At 43.8% G+C, this 14,594-nt stretch overlaps 1 protein-coding gene across 1 annotated transcript in view; it reads left to right on the forward strand.

The window, feature by feature from the left end:
• The first annotated feature begins 1,913 nt into the window (after positions 1-1,913).
• Positions 1,914-14,594, forward strand: part of LOC310869033 (carbonic anhydrase-related protein 10-like) — a 140,842-nt gene continuing 128,161 nt past the window's right edge. Inside the window, exons 1-2 of the mRNA XM_083779609.1 lie at positions 1,914-2,308; positions 2,754-2,828. Of these exons, the coding sequence (XP_083635735.1) occupies positions 2,248-2,308; positions 2,754-2,828 (136 nt within the window). The 5' untranslated portion in view covers positions 1,914-2,247. The remainder of the gene's footprint in view (positions 2,309-2,753; positions 2,829-14,594) is intronic.

The raw sequence follows: 14,594 nt of genomic DNA on the forward strand, positions 1-14,594 counted from the left end.
TCTTAATCTTTTTAATTGCAATTTTTTTTGCCTACAACTTAGTTATAATGAAATTTGATGACTTCTAATTATACGTTCTGCCTTCAAGGTAATTTTACAGAAGCGGCTAATTGCATTTTCTGGCACCCTTGTATGAATGTAATTCACTATAATTTTTTTATAATTTCCAACAAGTCTTTTGAAGTCTACTCTGTATCTGTATATTTTAGAGGTGTCCTGTGAATTATTTATGTGACAAATCCTGTGGGGAAAAGTATGTGCCTGTCATATATAAAGAGCACCAGTATACAAGTAACAACCGTTTTCCATTGTTGGTTTTTCAATACTAAATTAACTATTATGGTGTGATAACAGTGATATATTAAAACACTCTATTGTGTCACATTTCACACTTTAACTGACACTGTGAGGAGTCACAGTTTCAGACTTTTGACTGAATCCCCGAAGTCAGTAATCCACTTGGATGGAATGATTATCTCTGCACCCACCATCAGGCCTGGCCAGGGGGAGGCAGTATAGAGAACAGGATTACTGCATGTTTTTGTGAGGGTAAGGAGATACAGGGAGAACATGCAAACTGCACACAGAAAGGCCCTTTTGCGGTGCCACAGTCGATAGTGCTGTCGCCTCAGCTATAAGGTCCTGGGTTTGATTCCCGTATGGGGGCACTGTGGGCATGTTCTCTCCTCCGCGTCATCAGTGCCCATACCCAAGGCGGGGTTAGCGAAATGGCCTTTCTGTGTGGAGTTTGCATGTTCTCATGCAGAAGGAAGCATGAGGCCAGTCTGCCCCCCCCCAGGTTGGCAGGAAGTGTAGCGCCCAGGATTACATTAGATAATTGACACTGGGTGAAGAAAATGGGTTGCAAAATTGTAGGATAATTCTTTTGGCAGATTATAAACAAGGCAGAAAATTACAAGACTCCTGGGCCCTGAGATATGGTTATGTACAATTAGATTAGGAAGCCAGTCAACAAAAACGTTGGATATAGAATAGAATTGTCACAAACTCCATGACAGAAACTGCATGCTTTCCAGGTAAGTCATAACATTTGTTAATAGGTAGGCTACAGTATATATATGTACACAGTAGGCTACAACCTTGCAATATCACAGTCCAGTCAATAATTATGTTAAATTTTTAAAGGAAATAATAGTATTGTATTACCAATGACTATTTCAAGTCAAACTGATTGTGCATGTTAAGGCCTGCTGTGTTTACCCTGGAATTTTAAAGACCTGATATAATCTATGGGTAGGCATATAAATAATACAACGGAGTTGTTATCAAAACCATCACCTATATCTTATAGGCTAGCTACAAAGTAAGCCTATAGTAAGTGCATGCACTGACAAAGTTCAGTCATTTATGGAGTAAAAGCCCAGTGAAAACGCTAGAGGTCACACGACGTCCATATACAACAATAAAGTTACAGGCAGCATGTCTAGCAAGTCGACTGCAAATATAGGCGTGGATCTATGGCGTGGATATAAGACTTGATCCAATCTAAAATAAAATTATTTAAAAAAAGATCGCTTCAACAAGAAGCAATGAAACAAAATTAACCCAAGACAACGGTGTACGGTTGTTATATCCAATCTCAAATGAGACTACTTTGTAGGCTGCAGCTATAGGCTATATCTCATCTTTTCACTAAGTGGTCAACGAGACTATAGCTCCTTTTGCACAATATGCAAAAAAATATATATACTATAGCCTAATGTTTTCGGTTTGAGCTGGTTGACGATTGTGACGTATTATAATTTAATTAAGCCATATCATTAGAATTTTGAAATTGAAACTGATCTCTCTCTCTCTCCCCCCCTCTCTCTCTCTCTCTCTCTCTCTCTCTCTCTCCTCAGCTGTGTCCAACGAGCGCCCTGCGTCGTCGGGACGGGAAGGAAGTTGTGAGCGTTGCAGGGGACCCGAAAATAATTTTGATAACATTGTGAATTTGTGAAGGATATTTCACCCCAGGCCAATTCAGCGACATTGCTTTTGGTTGCGTCTATAAAATCAACAGTGTCGTGTTATACTCCTTAAAACAGTTAAATCCAACTGCAAAATCAACAGAACCAGGTGCAGCCGGGGCGCAGTGTGACAGCTTTGAAGTCTCTGGAGGACGGTGAATCGGGTGGAAGGGAAATGACTGCTCAAAGTTTTGCGTCTGTCGTCCTGGAGCGCGACTTGACCGATTACCGCTGTACACAAGCTTGAGCAAAGAATTGAGCATGAAATGAACGAAGAATGCATATCGTTTGGGACATATCTCTGGTTTTTCAAGCATATTTCATCTGCACATCATCAGGTAAGCACTAAGCAGACTGCGTCATATACAGCACAGGGATTTTGACAGGATTTTAACTGAACTGATTGAAATAATGTGGTAGAAAATAATGTGTCTAATAAATGTAATAAATAATGTATACCACACTAATTTGGGCACAAGAAGTTATCATTCCAGCCACACACACACACACACACACACACACACACACACACACACACACACACACACACACACACACACACACACACACACACACACACACACACCTATGGGACATCACTTTCTTTTTGGACAATCTTTTTCGATCAATTAATGTAGGTTTATGTCACCCTGTCTCTGTCATTATTATTCTCATATCTTGCCTTAAACTCTTCAGACAAATAATTCCCCATACTTTTTATTGGCACAACATGTCAAGAATTGTTAAATCTGACGACAACTGTAATAATCTCTTTGTCCACAGCTCAGGCTATCACGTCCAAGCTTCATGACGGTTGGTGGGCGTATAAAGATGTTGTCCAGGGGAGCTTTGTTCCAGGTACAGTAACCATCACCATCCATTTGGTGCTCCACAACAAACACACCTCAGCCACTCTCCTTACCTGATGAGTTTATAGGGACACAGAATACTGAAGCCTTGTATATAGCGCCATGCACATACATGAATGGTGGTCCCCAGCTGATGACCCTGCAGCAAAACGTACCTTTTGTGCAGTGCCAACCGCTCCTATGAGTGACTACGTGTGTATGTCTGTATGTCTGTCCCTATGTCTGTCTGTGCATGAAACAGCTGCAGTACCGCTGGGTGACCTTAAGTGGCACTGTTGAGCATCTCACACACACACACACACACACACACACACACACACACACACACACACACACACACACACACACACACACACTCACACATTGACAAAGGATGAGGTCGCGTTCACGCCTGGGTGACGGAAGACTACTGGGCGAGTGCTGGTGCTATGGCATGGGGGGTCAGATCAACATATGGAATGAATTCTGTACTGGCCATATATGGAGTGTGTCTTGAGTGTACAGGATTTGATGAGGTCAGATCAACATATGGAATGTCAGAACAGGTCAGCTCCACATAATGGAGATCTAAGGGTGGCAGCGGGGGTAGTATCTTGACTAGTGTACATGGTTTGATGAGGGAGGGCCCAGGTAGGGCCGGGCCTTAATTTTGTCACGGACTGACAACCATATATTGAGGTGTGACTGACTGACGGATCGACAGGTTTGCAGGTTTTCATAGTAATCCTCGACCTACGGTCACAACAATTATTGCACCACTCACACAGAGTGTGATCTTTGGTGCGACAGTGATAGCAGGAACACCATCCTTCTGTATGAACTATGAAATAATGTCACCTTTTACACCCAGAGCGACAGAGAATTTTACAACAAAGACAAACAATGTTACAACAAAGACAGACAATGCTGACCATATCTATGGGAAATTGATATGAATTGCACAAATACACACCGAAATGGTGTGGACAGAGGACCAAACGACTATAGAGAAGTACTGCTGTGAACATACTAAAATGTTATTCAGTCCAACCCAGTGTGTTATTTCCCACACTGACTGTGAGACCCTTTTAAAAAAGTCCCCCGACAGTCATGCCATTGATTTGTTGACTCATAGGTTTGAAAATTGTTGATTGAAATCCCCCAAACAGAGCAGGGGGTGTGAAATCTGGTCATGGACGATAAAGACATGGACAAGAAATGTTGCTGACTCTCAACTGATGCCAATGTGCCCTTAGTGTTCCCAGTAGGGCTACATTATTTACCAAATGGACCCTTATCGGTCTGTAACTCTGAGAGTGTACAAATGTACACTCTCAGAGTTAAATTATCATTGATTTTACACTATAAATTGGGGTCCCAGAGATCCGAGGGGTCCGTAGCCTACTATTGCATATCAAACTGGGGGTACTTGAAATGAAAATGGTTGAGAATCACTGCTAGAGCCGTAAAAATCTTCTCTTATGGGGGTCCCTGGCATATCTTTTCAAATGGGCTAATTAGTGTCAATTTGGGGGTCCTTGGCATGAAAAAGTTTGAAGTAGGGTGCTTGGTTAAGGTATAGTATTGTGGTTGCAGCTGTTAATGCTGCAGAGTGCAGAATGCCTGAAATTAAAGGACAGCTTTGTTTTTAGAGGTTGTTATTAGAGAAAGTAAAATATGAGGGTTAATTTGTTTTCATTTGCTGTTTTCTTTTGATCGTATTTCGCGGGGGCATTCGAACAAGTGGCTAAATAATAATATCTGTCTATAGTTAAAATCGTTAAAACGAAAGAAAGCAGCAAATGAAAAAAACTAAAAACAACACTCATCTTTTACATTCTGTTATAACAACCTAAAACATGAACCTTGGTTGAAAAAACCCCAAAGTTGTCCTTTAAGGTCATAAGAACAAAATGGTGTAATTGTGGAGAAAACGAACAAACGCATTCCAATGCCAAAGTTCTTTCCAGCACTTCCTGCACTTCCATTATTTTCTAACTAGCCAAACACCACAGCAAAGGGTACCGTTTTGAAAATTGTGGGTGATTGGTCAGAAATTCAAGGTGGTCGTAATTTATTACCACAATCTGCTAGAAACGTTTAGAAGAAACAGTTTAGAAGAAAGGTTGGTGTGATGTTGATTGGAGCCCTCTCTGAGGGACTACACACACACAACCAGATGGCTATTCATTAATGTAGAGAGATGGCACACACTTTGTCCTCCAAGACAAATACAGTATGTCATGGTGTATCGGAGAGTGATGAAAGCATAACAGTGGAGATCCAGCTGGCAAAAGCACCATTCCAGCACTGTGTAGTGGGTGGGGTCTAATGTTCAGCACCTAAACTGATGCCAAGACAAGCCCAAAAGAACAGTATCTATCTGTCTGTCTGTCTGTCAGACAGACAGTGAGCACACACAGACCCATGTGTGCGTGAGCACATGGGTGCACATGGGTGCCATGTGCCACACTCATCAATCCGACTCAGCAGCTGCTGCAAAAAGATGACAACATTCATGTTTTGCCATCAAAGATCTGCTCTTTCTCTATGCACCTGAGTCTGGGTCTGGTCACACACATCTAATGACCCTTTGCAATCAGGCCTCATTAACCCACATTAATCTGCTTCTGATGGAATTCTCCATAATTTATTAATGTACTTTATCGATATGAAACTGTCTCGCTGAAAATCAACATTCAACACTGAACCGGTTGCTAGGCAACGCCTTCGTCACCCCCACCACCAGTATTTTTGCGCACGGCCCCTTCAGAGCTCCATTCAAAGTAGGATCTTCTTTGGCTATTATCTCTAAAACTACGAGTGCTGTCCGTGGTTTTGATCATCCATCCAAGGTTCAGATGTGTATTTTGATCGCATCGCTCCAGACATATTACCATTTCTGGTGAAAGATAAACAGCGTGCACAACACAAGCTGTTTCTTACAATGGAGGTCTTACCCAGATGTGAAAACATGGTAATCTGCCGTATTCTTGGTTAAAATGTACACGCATCGACTTGCATGCTCTGTTCTGCAATCATGATAATTTAACCATATTAACCCTGGTATCCCTACATTGGGCATGTCATAGGTGAAAATTCAGAGAAAGTGATTTATGTGATTTGTGTTAAATGAACACCCACGGTTTGCTGTGTATTTGTTCTTGTGTACATCAGCCCTACCCCTAGAGTCTTGTTCTTCCGATGTTTTGGTGTTCCCTTACTGCTGAACATATGTTCGCATAGGAGATTTGGAACCAGGACCTTCTGCCAGACATTCTGGGCCCCTGAAGACATATACTGACAGGGAAAGGAAAGGGAGCATTTTCTTGTTCTTGTTCTTTTACTGTTTTATCCAGCAGATGGCTGCTCAGATGGCTCAAATGAGCACCGAGGGGAAGCTGCTAGGTGCGGTCTAGCAGCTTCCTCAGGGTCTTGCTCAGGGACACTTTGACGTGTAGACAGAGTGGGCTGAGGGTCGAACCGGCAACATTCTGACTCCCAGACAGGGAGCCTATCTAATATTCAGTGCTTTATGACAGCATGATACATAATATTGGCTCACAATCCCCCTCTCCCTGCTCAATCTCTTTACTTATAATGTCCATTTAATTTAGCCTAGAAAAAGTTTAGTTTGGAAAAAGGCTGTTCAACTATGAAATGCGTTTTGACATAGAATACCTGTTGTGTTCTTTCGTGCTGATTACATGTTTACATTTTATGCAGAGCAAAGTGTTAATTGTCTCCACCAGGCCGATGGCATGGGGGGAGAGTATGTTTTGCACTCCGTCCGTCCGTCCGTGTGTCCGTCCGTCCGTGTGTGTCCCCGTGAGCAGCTAATCTCCGGCACCGTTAACCCGGTCGATGCCAAATTTTGCACACACACTCCCTGGATGCCAACGATGAACCTCTGCCCCAAAATTTCCAGAACGGCCTGTTATAGCGCCACCAGGAGGCCGCTTTGTGCAAAACAAGTTTTTGCACAGTACACCTACAGATTTTGTCCAAACATCGCGCAAATTGGTACACAGTCTCTCTAGACTGTCTAGAGCCATTCAACAAAACGGGTCTTTCAGATTTCTCAGACTCCATCCTGATTGGTTAAGATTGGCTTCCAAAGTTCACAGGAGTGCTCAGTTTCAAACAAAATGCTGCAAATCATGAACACATCGCGTGATTTCCGTGAAATTGTGCACGCACATTCCCACTAGGCCGAGGAAGAAATGCCACATGAACAATTTCAACTCAGCCTCAAGGTGGCGCTATAACTGGCCGAAAAGTGTTTTTTACCTCTAATTTACTTTTGTTGCCCTTTTATCCAACCACCAGATGAAGGCAAGCTGCAATGTCCTACATTCCTATCCTGGTGGAGACCTGTGCCCAGAAGGGCACTTTTTCTAGTTTAACTCTCATTTTATGTTTTACACTTTGACAGTAAAATTATGCTAAATGCCTTTGTACACATAGTCAGTCTAATGCAATATTTTATTAGTCTGTTCTTGATGGGTCTGAAAAAAGGCAGTTATCAAATTGTGTTTGATTAAATTACGCACCGTTGCAGCCACTCAAAGCGAGTTTGAAAATGTCTAACTCTATTTTATCTGTGCAAACAAATCTGTCTGAGGTTTCTCTCTCTCTTCTCTCTTAGTTAGGGCAATCGGGTTCATTCCACAGTTCTTCAGTTCAGTTCTATAATTGATCACAGCTACTGTACACGTCTGTCTAATTTTCTCTCTCTTTCTTAACTTTTATCTCTCATCTCTGCTAGCCCTGGCTTTTTGCTCTTCTTCCAAATCTCGTCTCGTCATTCTGTCCTCTCTCCTCTCTCCTTTCACTTTACTTTCATCTCTCTCTGTTCTTTCCCTGTCTCTCTCTGTAATCTCCCTTTTCGTCCACCCTTCATTCTTCCTCACCCCTCGACATCCCCAGTACCTCCTTCCCTCCTGCTCCCTCCTTCTCAATCCCCTGTCTCTCTCATTATGTTCTCTCTCTCTGTTTCTCTCTCTCTCTCTACTCTCCTTTAATTTGTTCTTCCTCGCTTCACTTCGCTTTCCCTCCTCCCTCTCTCTCATTATCTCCATTCTTCCCTCGTCTCAGTTTCTCCCCATAATATTCCCTGCCTGCCTGTCTGTCTGTCTGTCTGTCTGTCTGTCTGTCTGTCTGTCTGTCTGTCTGTCTCCCTGCTTTTTTAGAATAGATGTGCGTGCGTGCGTGCTTGCGTGCGTGCGTGTGTGTGTGCGTGCGTGCGTGCATGCTGCTTTTCTTGAGGACAATGTGATGTGTGTTTGATGTGTGCTTATACGGTTTCAAGTGTGTTCTTCTCTACTGTGTGTGTGTGTGTGTGTGTGTGTGTGTGTGTGTTTTCTCCTCAGAAGAATACACATTGCAAAGTGAAAAGTGCTTATCTATTTATCTATTCACTATTTTCGAGGTATAAGAATTTTATTTGTCAGACCAGTGGAGAGCGACGGACAGGAATCCTGGAAGACCTGTGAGCTCCCAGGATGCTACAGGCTGGGTTCATTTCAGGATGATGTTCAGTGTTTGTTATGGTCCTATTTACTCATCCTCTAGCCTGGCATGGAGCAAGCGCTGGAGAATATATTGGTTCACTGATCGCCCGCCTCTGACCCCTCCCCTCCGTGGTAGAAAACAGCAGAGAAAACAGATGTCACCATTATTGCGAGCGACGCCCCTCTGCACTGTAGTTCACTCCCACTCATAGACCAGGAAATGTATCTCGTTCCCTCAGGCTTTCATTGTTTGAGCTGAAAATAAAAGCCTGGATATTACCGAGGCTACTCATCAGTTTTTGGCTTTTCTGCCTTTATTGATAGTTTCAAGGGAAAATTGACAGGAAGGAGGGAGAGAGAGGGGGAGAGACATACAGCAAAGGTTGTCATGAACAGGACTTGAACACGACGCGCTGTCAGGCCAGAGCCTATGGCCCTCATTTATCAACCGTGCGTACGCCAAAATATGGGCGCACGCCGAAATTACCGACATTTTCGGCATTTAACATTTCCGGCAAAGCTTGAAATTGAACGTGACAACGATCAAAACCCACGTCTACTCGGCAGCTGCCGTACGCTGTTTTTCTGTCTTACACAAGCGGAGCAGCCTTGTCTGAACTGCTGAGAGGCTGTCACAGGCAGCTAAACATATATGTATTCACTCCTAAAATGTTTATATAAAAGGTATGTATAATGTATATGGGCTAAATAAATAAATAAAAATGTTAAGGAATACATGTGTCATATGAAATTAGTAGGAGATAAAATCGCGCAATTAAAAACAATGTTGCAAGAGATGCTTAAGCCATTTAAACAGTGTTTTGCATGAGCGCATACATGCGAGGATTTGGGCTGTCTGTGCTGAAATATTTCCATGACGGGACGTTGGAGAGTATAGTGCAGCAGTGCTGCAGCTCAGCTGCGGAGAGTCCCAACGTGCAGGTATAGCCTACTGTAGCCTAATCTACAGCATGAAGGCCGATGTCTTTCTTACGGTATGTGCAATATAATAAACCTGACGCGTCGCTCGAATGCCAAATGTACCGTGCCAGGCTCCCAGCGCAAGTGGGAATATATCGGAGATATAGGTATATTACCCAGCCAGCCCATGCACCAGCCATATGAGGCTATATACGATTTTGGCTGCACATTCATATAATGACAGTTGACAGCCCGGCCACTGCAGTGACTAACGACTGCGAGGCAATCTAAATAGACTGTCGAACGTCGGAACGTGCATGGTCAGTTGGTCACGGATAGAGACAGACAGACAGACAGACAGACAGACAGGACAGGAGGAGCACCTGCAAAACAGCAGCGTGTGTGTGCCTATTTGTTATTTAATTATGGTTCACAGGTTCAGGTTTTCGTTCACTAATATATCTTGTTGTATATTAAATTAAAAATACTTTAATAATTTACTATACAACTAACAACACACAGTGAAAGTTGCAAATAGCGATATGTGCGTGCGTGCGGGGGGTGAGGCGGGCAGCAAGGGAAGCGAAGCGAGAGGAGAAACAGACAGCTTTATTTAATGTGTCATGTAGGTGCGTGCGTGCATGACAGCAAGGCAAGCGAGGTGAGAGGAAAACAGACAGAGACAGGGTAGGCCTACAACTTTATTTAATTCATGCAGGTGTTCGTTGTTTATTTATTTAACAACACACCAGTTAGTTGGGCTTGCAAGTTGCGTGTGCGTGCAGCGTGTGTGCGTCTGTGTGTGTGTGTGTGTGTGTGTGTGTGTGTATGAGAGAGGGGGGTGAGGCGGGCAGAAAGGCACGGTAACCATGGTTTCCAGATCGTATAGCAGTGGTTCAGGTCACAAAAACGAGGGCGAGGCTTGATTTCTTAGGGCGTGCCAGATCAAATTCAGCCGTGACATTTATTAACGTGAGAACAAAATTAAGGAAGGATCAGCTGTTTGCGATCACTTTATAAATGCCGTGGCGACGTGGGTGTACTACGAAACCTGCACTCGAATCTGTGGCAGAAGTTTAGGGATAAGGGGTTTATAAGGGGAAAATGGAGCCCTTACAGTCTTGTTAGTTTACATAATTGTTTATTATACTGAATAATCCATAACATCACAGATACCTTCACCTATGTGCTGAGAATCAGGAATGTTCTTCCATTCTTAATTGCTTTGTCCGGTTGATTCATTTATTTCTTTAATTCCTCTAGTTGTTTGGATTCACTGCAGGGCTTTTTTATCATGATCATTTAAAATGGTATCGGTCTCCTCTCTCTTCCACTGACTCCCCCCATCCCTCCCTCCAAACTAAACCCTGCCTGACTTGAGATTGTCTCAACTTTATGCAAATGAAAAGTGTGCCGGCTGGCATTATTGAATGCACCAGGGTACGGTAACCACATCGCAATCACTTTGATGCCACATGAGATTGATAGATGAAGATGATCATGGATAATTATTCACAGATGAATTAACGGCAGCTGATGGTAATAACATAATGTGGGGCATGTTTAATTTACTGCAGGTGTTTCTGTGCGCCAGCATTTAAGAGAGTTATATGTACCAGGGTGGTGCAGAGATAAAGTACTTGTTCACCACAATTCAGTCAGTCAGTTCAGACAGTCTGTCTGAAAAAAAAATCCACCTCGGTGCATCCAGCTTCATCATACAACTACAGCTGTGGGTGCGGCTTCAGTTCAGGTGGATCACCACCCATCACCACCCACCAGGCAAACCAGGCATACTTAATGAACTGGTGGGGGGTGCCCACATAAAAACAACATTTGAACAAATACTGTACACCTTTTAAAAAAAGTTTATACCTCCTTATATAACAATAAGACCTGATGATCATGTTTTAGGGTGGAAAAAAATCACGGTACTCTTTAAGGATCTGTTCCATTGAGTGTGCAGTGGTTCTCAAACGTTTTAAATTTCATATCTCTGAGAGTGTAAAAACAGAACCAAATTGACCCGTAAGGGTGACTCTCAGAGTTACACACCTGTACGGGGCCATTTGGAACACACTCAAGAGCACTTTGAGACCCACAGGATACAGTATTAATAGCATCACAGAGATGTGTGAGCAGGGTTAATTGCCATAACTAATACATTGGGAGGAGAAAGGGGTACAAATAATTGTCTAAGAGAAAGGGAAAAAAGTTAACTCTACAGGAGTTGTCCATGCTGGCAAAGTGGCAATATATACCCACGGTTATGTTCACCCAGTCAAAAAGTTATCCATTCTTCTGTTTTGTATGACAAGCTGTTTATATATAGACCCACCAGGAGCAATAAACAATCTGAATTGGTCCAGAGAAAAACTAAATGTAGCATGCTGAAAAGTGTTGGTGATCATTGGTGCTTCTAGGGGGATTATGAAACATTTAAGCACAGCTTGCATATTAGCAACACGGCCACCAGCGGCAAACAATTGGCGGTGAATGCGATTCGCTCAGTGTTCATGTATCTGCATTCTGCACCACTAATATGCTTGCAACATACCGTGCCTACAGTAGCCGGGGTATACAAGCTCTGCATGGCACCGCAGCACATTGTGAGCTTGTAGATTGGTGTGACAACGCTGTATGATGGGAGTATAATTTAGGTGTTAAACTTTCTGGATGCGAAGTGAGTGGATGGGCCACTCGAGAAAGGAGAATGAAAGACAAGTATAGGGAATAAAAAGGAGACGGTAGTCATATCACCTTGTTTGTTTTCACACCAGAATGTGTTGTTTGTGTTGCAGTGTTGAGATGTAATTGTGTGCGTGTGTGCGTGTGCATGTGTGTGTCTGCGTGCGTGCATGGAATAGAAAACAGGGATATTATGTATGCATATGCTGGGTTGATTGTCATAACTTATTATAATTCTTTGTGTATGTGGGGGGTGCGAGCGATGGGTGTTTGCGTGAGTGTGTAGCACACACACACACACACACACACACACACACACACACACACACACACACACACACACACACACAGGACTGTGTCTGTGCCTGCCTTCTGGGTCTGTGTATTTGTGTGTCCGTGCCTGCGCATCCATCTGCCTGTAAGTATGTAAGAGTGTGTGTGTGTGTGTGTGTGTGTGTGTGTGTGTGTGTGTGTGTGTGTGTTGTTCAGGCTTGCTATTGGTGTTCTGCAGTCAGAGGAAGTAGGGCGCCAACTTACTGATCAGAGGCGGCTCTTCCTCTCTTTCTCAGCCTTTGTTTCCAAGGCTCTCTCTCTCTCTCCTCTCCCTGTGTTCTCAGCTCTCTCTCTCTCTCTCTCTCTCTCTCTCTCTCCTTCTCTCCCTGTGTTCTCCATGGCTCTCTCTCTCTCTCCTTCTCTCCCTGTGTTCTCCCTTTCGCATTGTCTCCGTCTCTGCATCCCTTTCTCGTTCTCTTTTATCATCTCCATTGCGCTCCGCCACAAATTTTCTTTCCCTCTCTCTTTAGTTTCCTCCCTCTTTCACTCCCTCTCTCTCCATTTTTCTCCCATCAATCACTCTGATGTACACTCGCACACACACACACGCACACACCACACACACCACACGCACACACCACACACACGCGAGCGCACAGCTTATACACTTGCAGTGTCTCAAGGGCCCACAAGAGAGAGTAGGACAGAAGAAGAGAGAGGAGGTGGAGGGGATAGAGAAACAGTATTCCTCCCACGCGCTATAGAGGAGATACAAACAAATGTAGATGCCACTGATGGAGAGAAGTGGAAGGAAATCTAGAGAGAGCGAGAGAACGAAATGAGAAATAGAGATTAAAAGTGTGGGATGGGGGGAGAGAGAGAGAGAGAGAGAGAGAGAGATATGGTATATGGGGTCTGCCTGAGATGACGGGGAGAACAGAGATGGTGAATGATAGGGTTGATGAAGTGCCCATGGCAAAATGGCAAATTTATAATTAGTCTAACGACCTTGTCACACGTCCAAAGTGACGACACGTTCGTGTCGACACTTTCCTCAGTTGAAAATAAGTGACTTTTATATGAATTTATACTTTGTGACTTTGTCGTTTGACAATGTATAAATTAGAGAGGGAGTGAGACGGGAAGGAGGGAGGAAGAACATCGAGTGACTACACAATTAGGAGGGAGAGTAACAGAGGGAGGCATAAGCTAAATTCCAGTACCCAAAATCTTGGCCACTCGCTCACTCACACTCGGTCACTCCAGCATGACAGTGTTACAGTGAAATTGGTGACATGCCGAAATATGTGACCATCTTCTGGACTTCACATGTGATGTCTACGCGCTTGACGCCTATTTCAGCAGCCAGTAGGTCACCAATTTCACGATAACACCGCCATGCTGCATGCAGTCACCGAGTGTGAGTGAGCGAGTGGCAGAGATTTTGGGTATTGTAATTCATAGGGTGAGTCTGAGAGGAGAGCCAGAGTGTGTGTGAGAGAGAGAGAGAGAGAGAGAGAGAGAGAGAGAGAGAGGGACAGACAAAATAGAGGGTACACAAGTGAAGAAAGAGAGAAAGAGACACTGACAATAATGAGGGAGAGAGAGAGAAAACCCAAGTGAGAGGGATGGAGCGAGAGAGAGCATTGTTATACTTTCAATCTTAATAATCTATTAACATCATTACGCATCCTTATTTTCCCCGCCTGAATGGACGCTCGTTAGCTTTCCCCGCAATTACTCACTGTGGTAACCACATTAGGACTAACGCTTGGCTGTGAGCTGTTTGTTCTTACTTATTATCCAGTCTCTTCTGGGCCGTGTCGGCTCGTTGCACACAGATTCATGTTCAGGCCGCTTGTTAGCCATAACTTCTTCGGCTAATTTGCTATGGGGCAGTAGTCGCTAGCCATGGGGCAAAGTGGTGTGTGTGTGTGTGTGTGTGTGTGTGTGTGTGTGTGTGTGTGTGTGTGTGTGTGTGTGTGTGTGTGTGTGTGTGTGTGTGTGTGTGTGTGTGTGTGTGTGTGTGTGTGTGTGTGTGTGTGTGTGTGTGTGTGTGTGTGTGTGTGTGTGTGTGTGTGTGTGTGTGTGCGTGTGCGCGTGTGCGCGCGTGCGTGCATATATGCAAGACTGTCTTTCTCTCTTATGTACTGTGTGTGTGTGCGTCTGAGCGTGCACGCCTGTGTTGTTTGATGGACTTACTTTGCAGCATTGAAATGGTGAGAGGGGGACATGCGGACGCAGCATGTTTATTGAATAGATAGAAAGACTGGATGATTGTGCATGTATTTATTTAAGTATGTGTGGGGGCTGTGTGTGTGTGTGTGTGGGGGGGGGGGGGGGGGACTTACAAGCAAGCCGTATGTGTGTGAAATATGTAT

The sequence above is a fragment of the Protomyctophum parallelum genome (genome assembly GCF_964188405.1).
Source record: "Protomyctophum parallelum genome assembly, chromosome: 13".
NCBI lineage: Eukaryota > Metazoa > Chordata > Actinopteri > Myctophiformes > Myctophidae > Protomyctophum > Protomyctophum parallelum.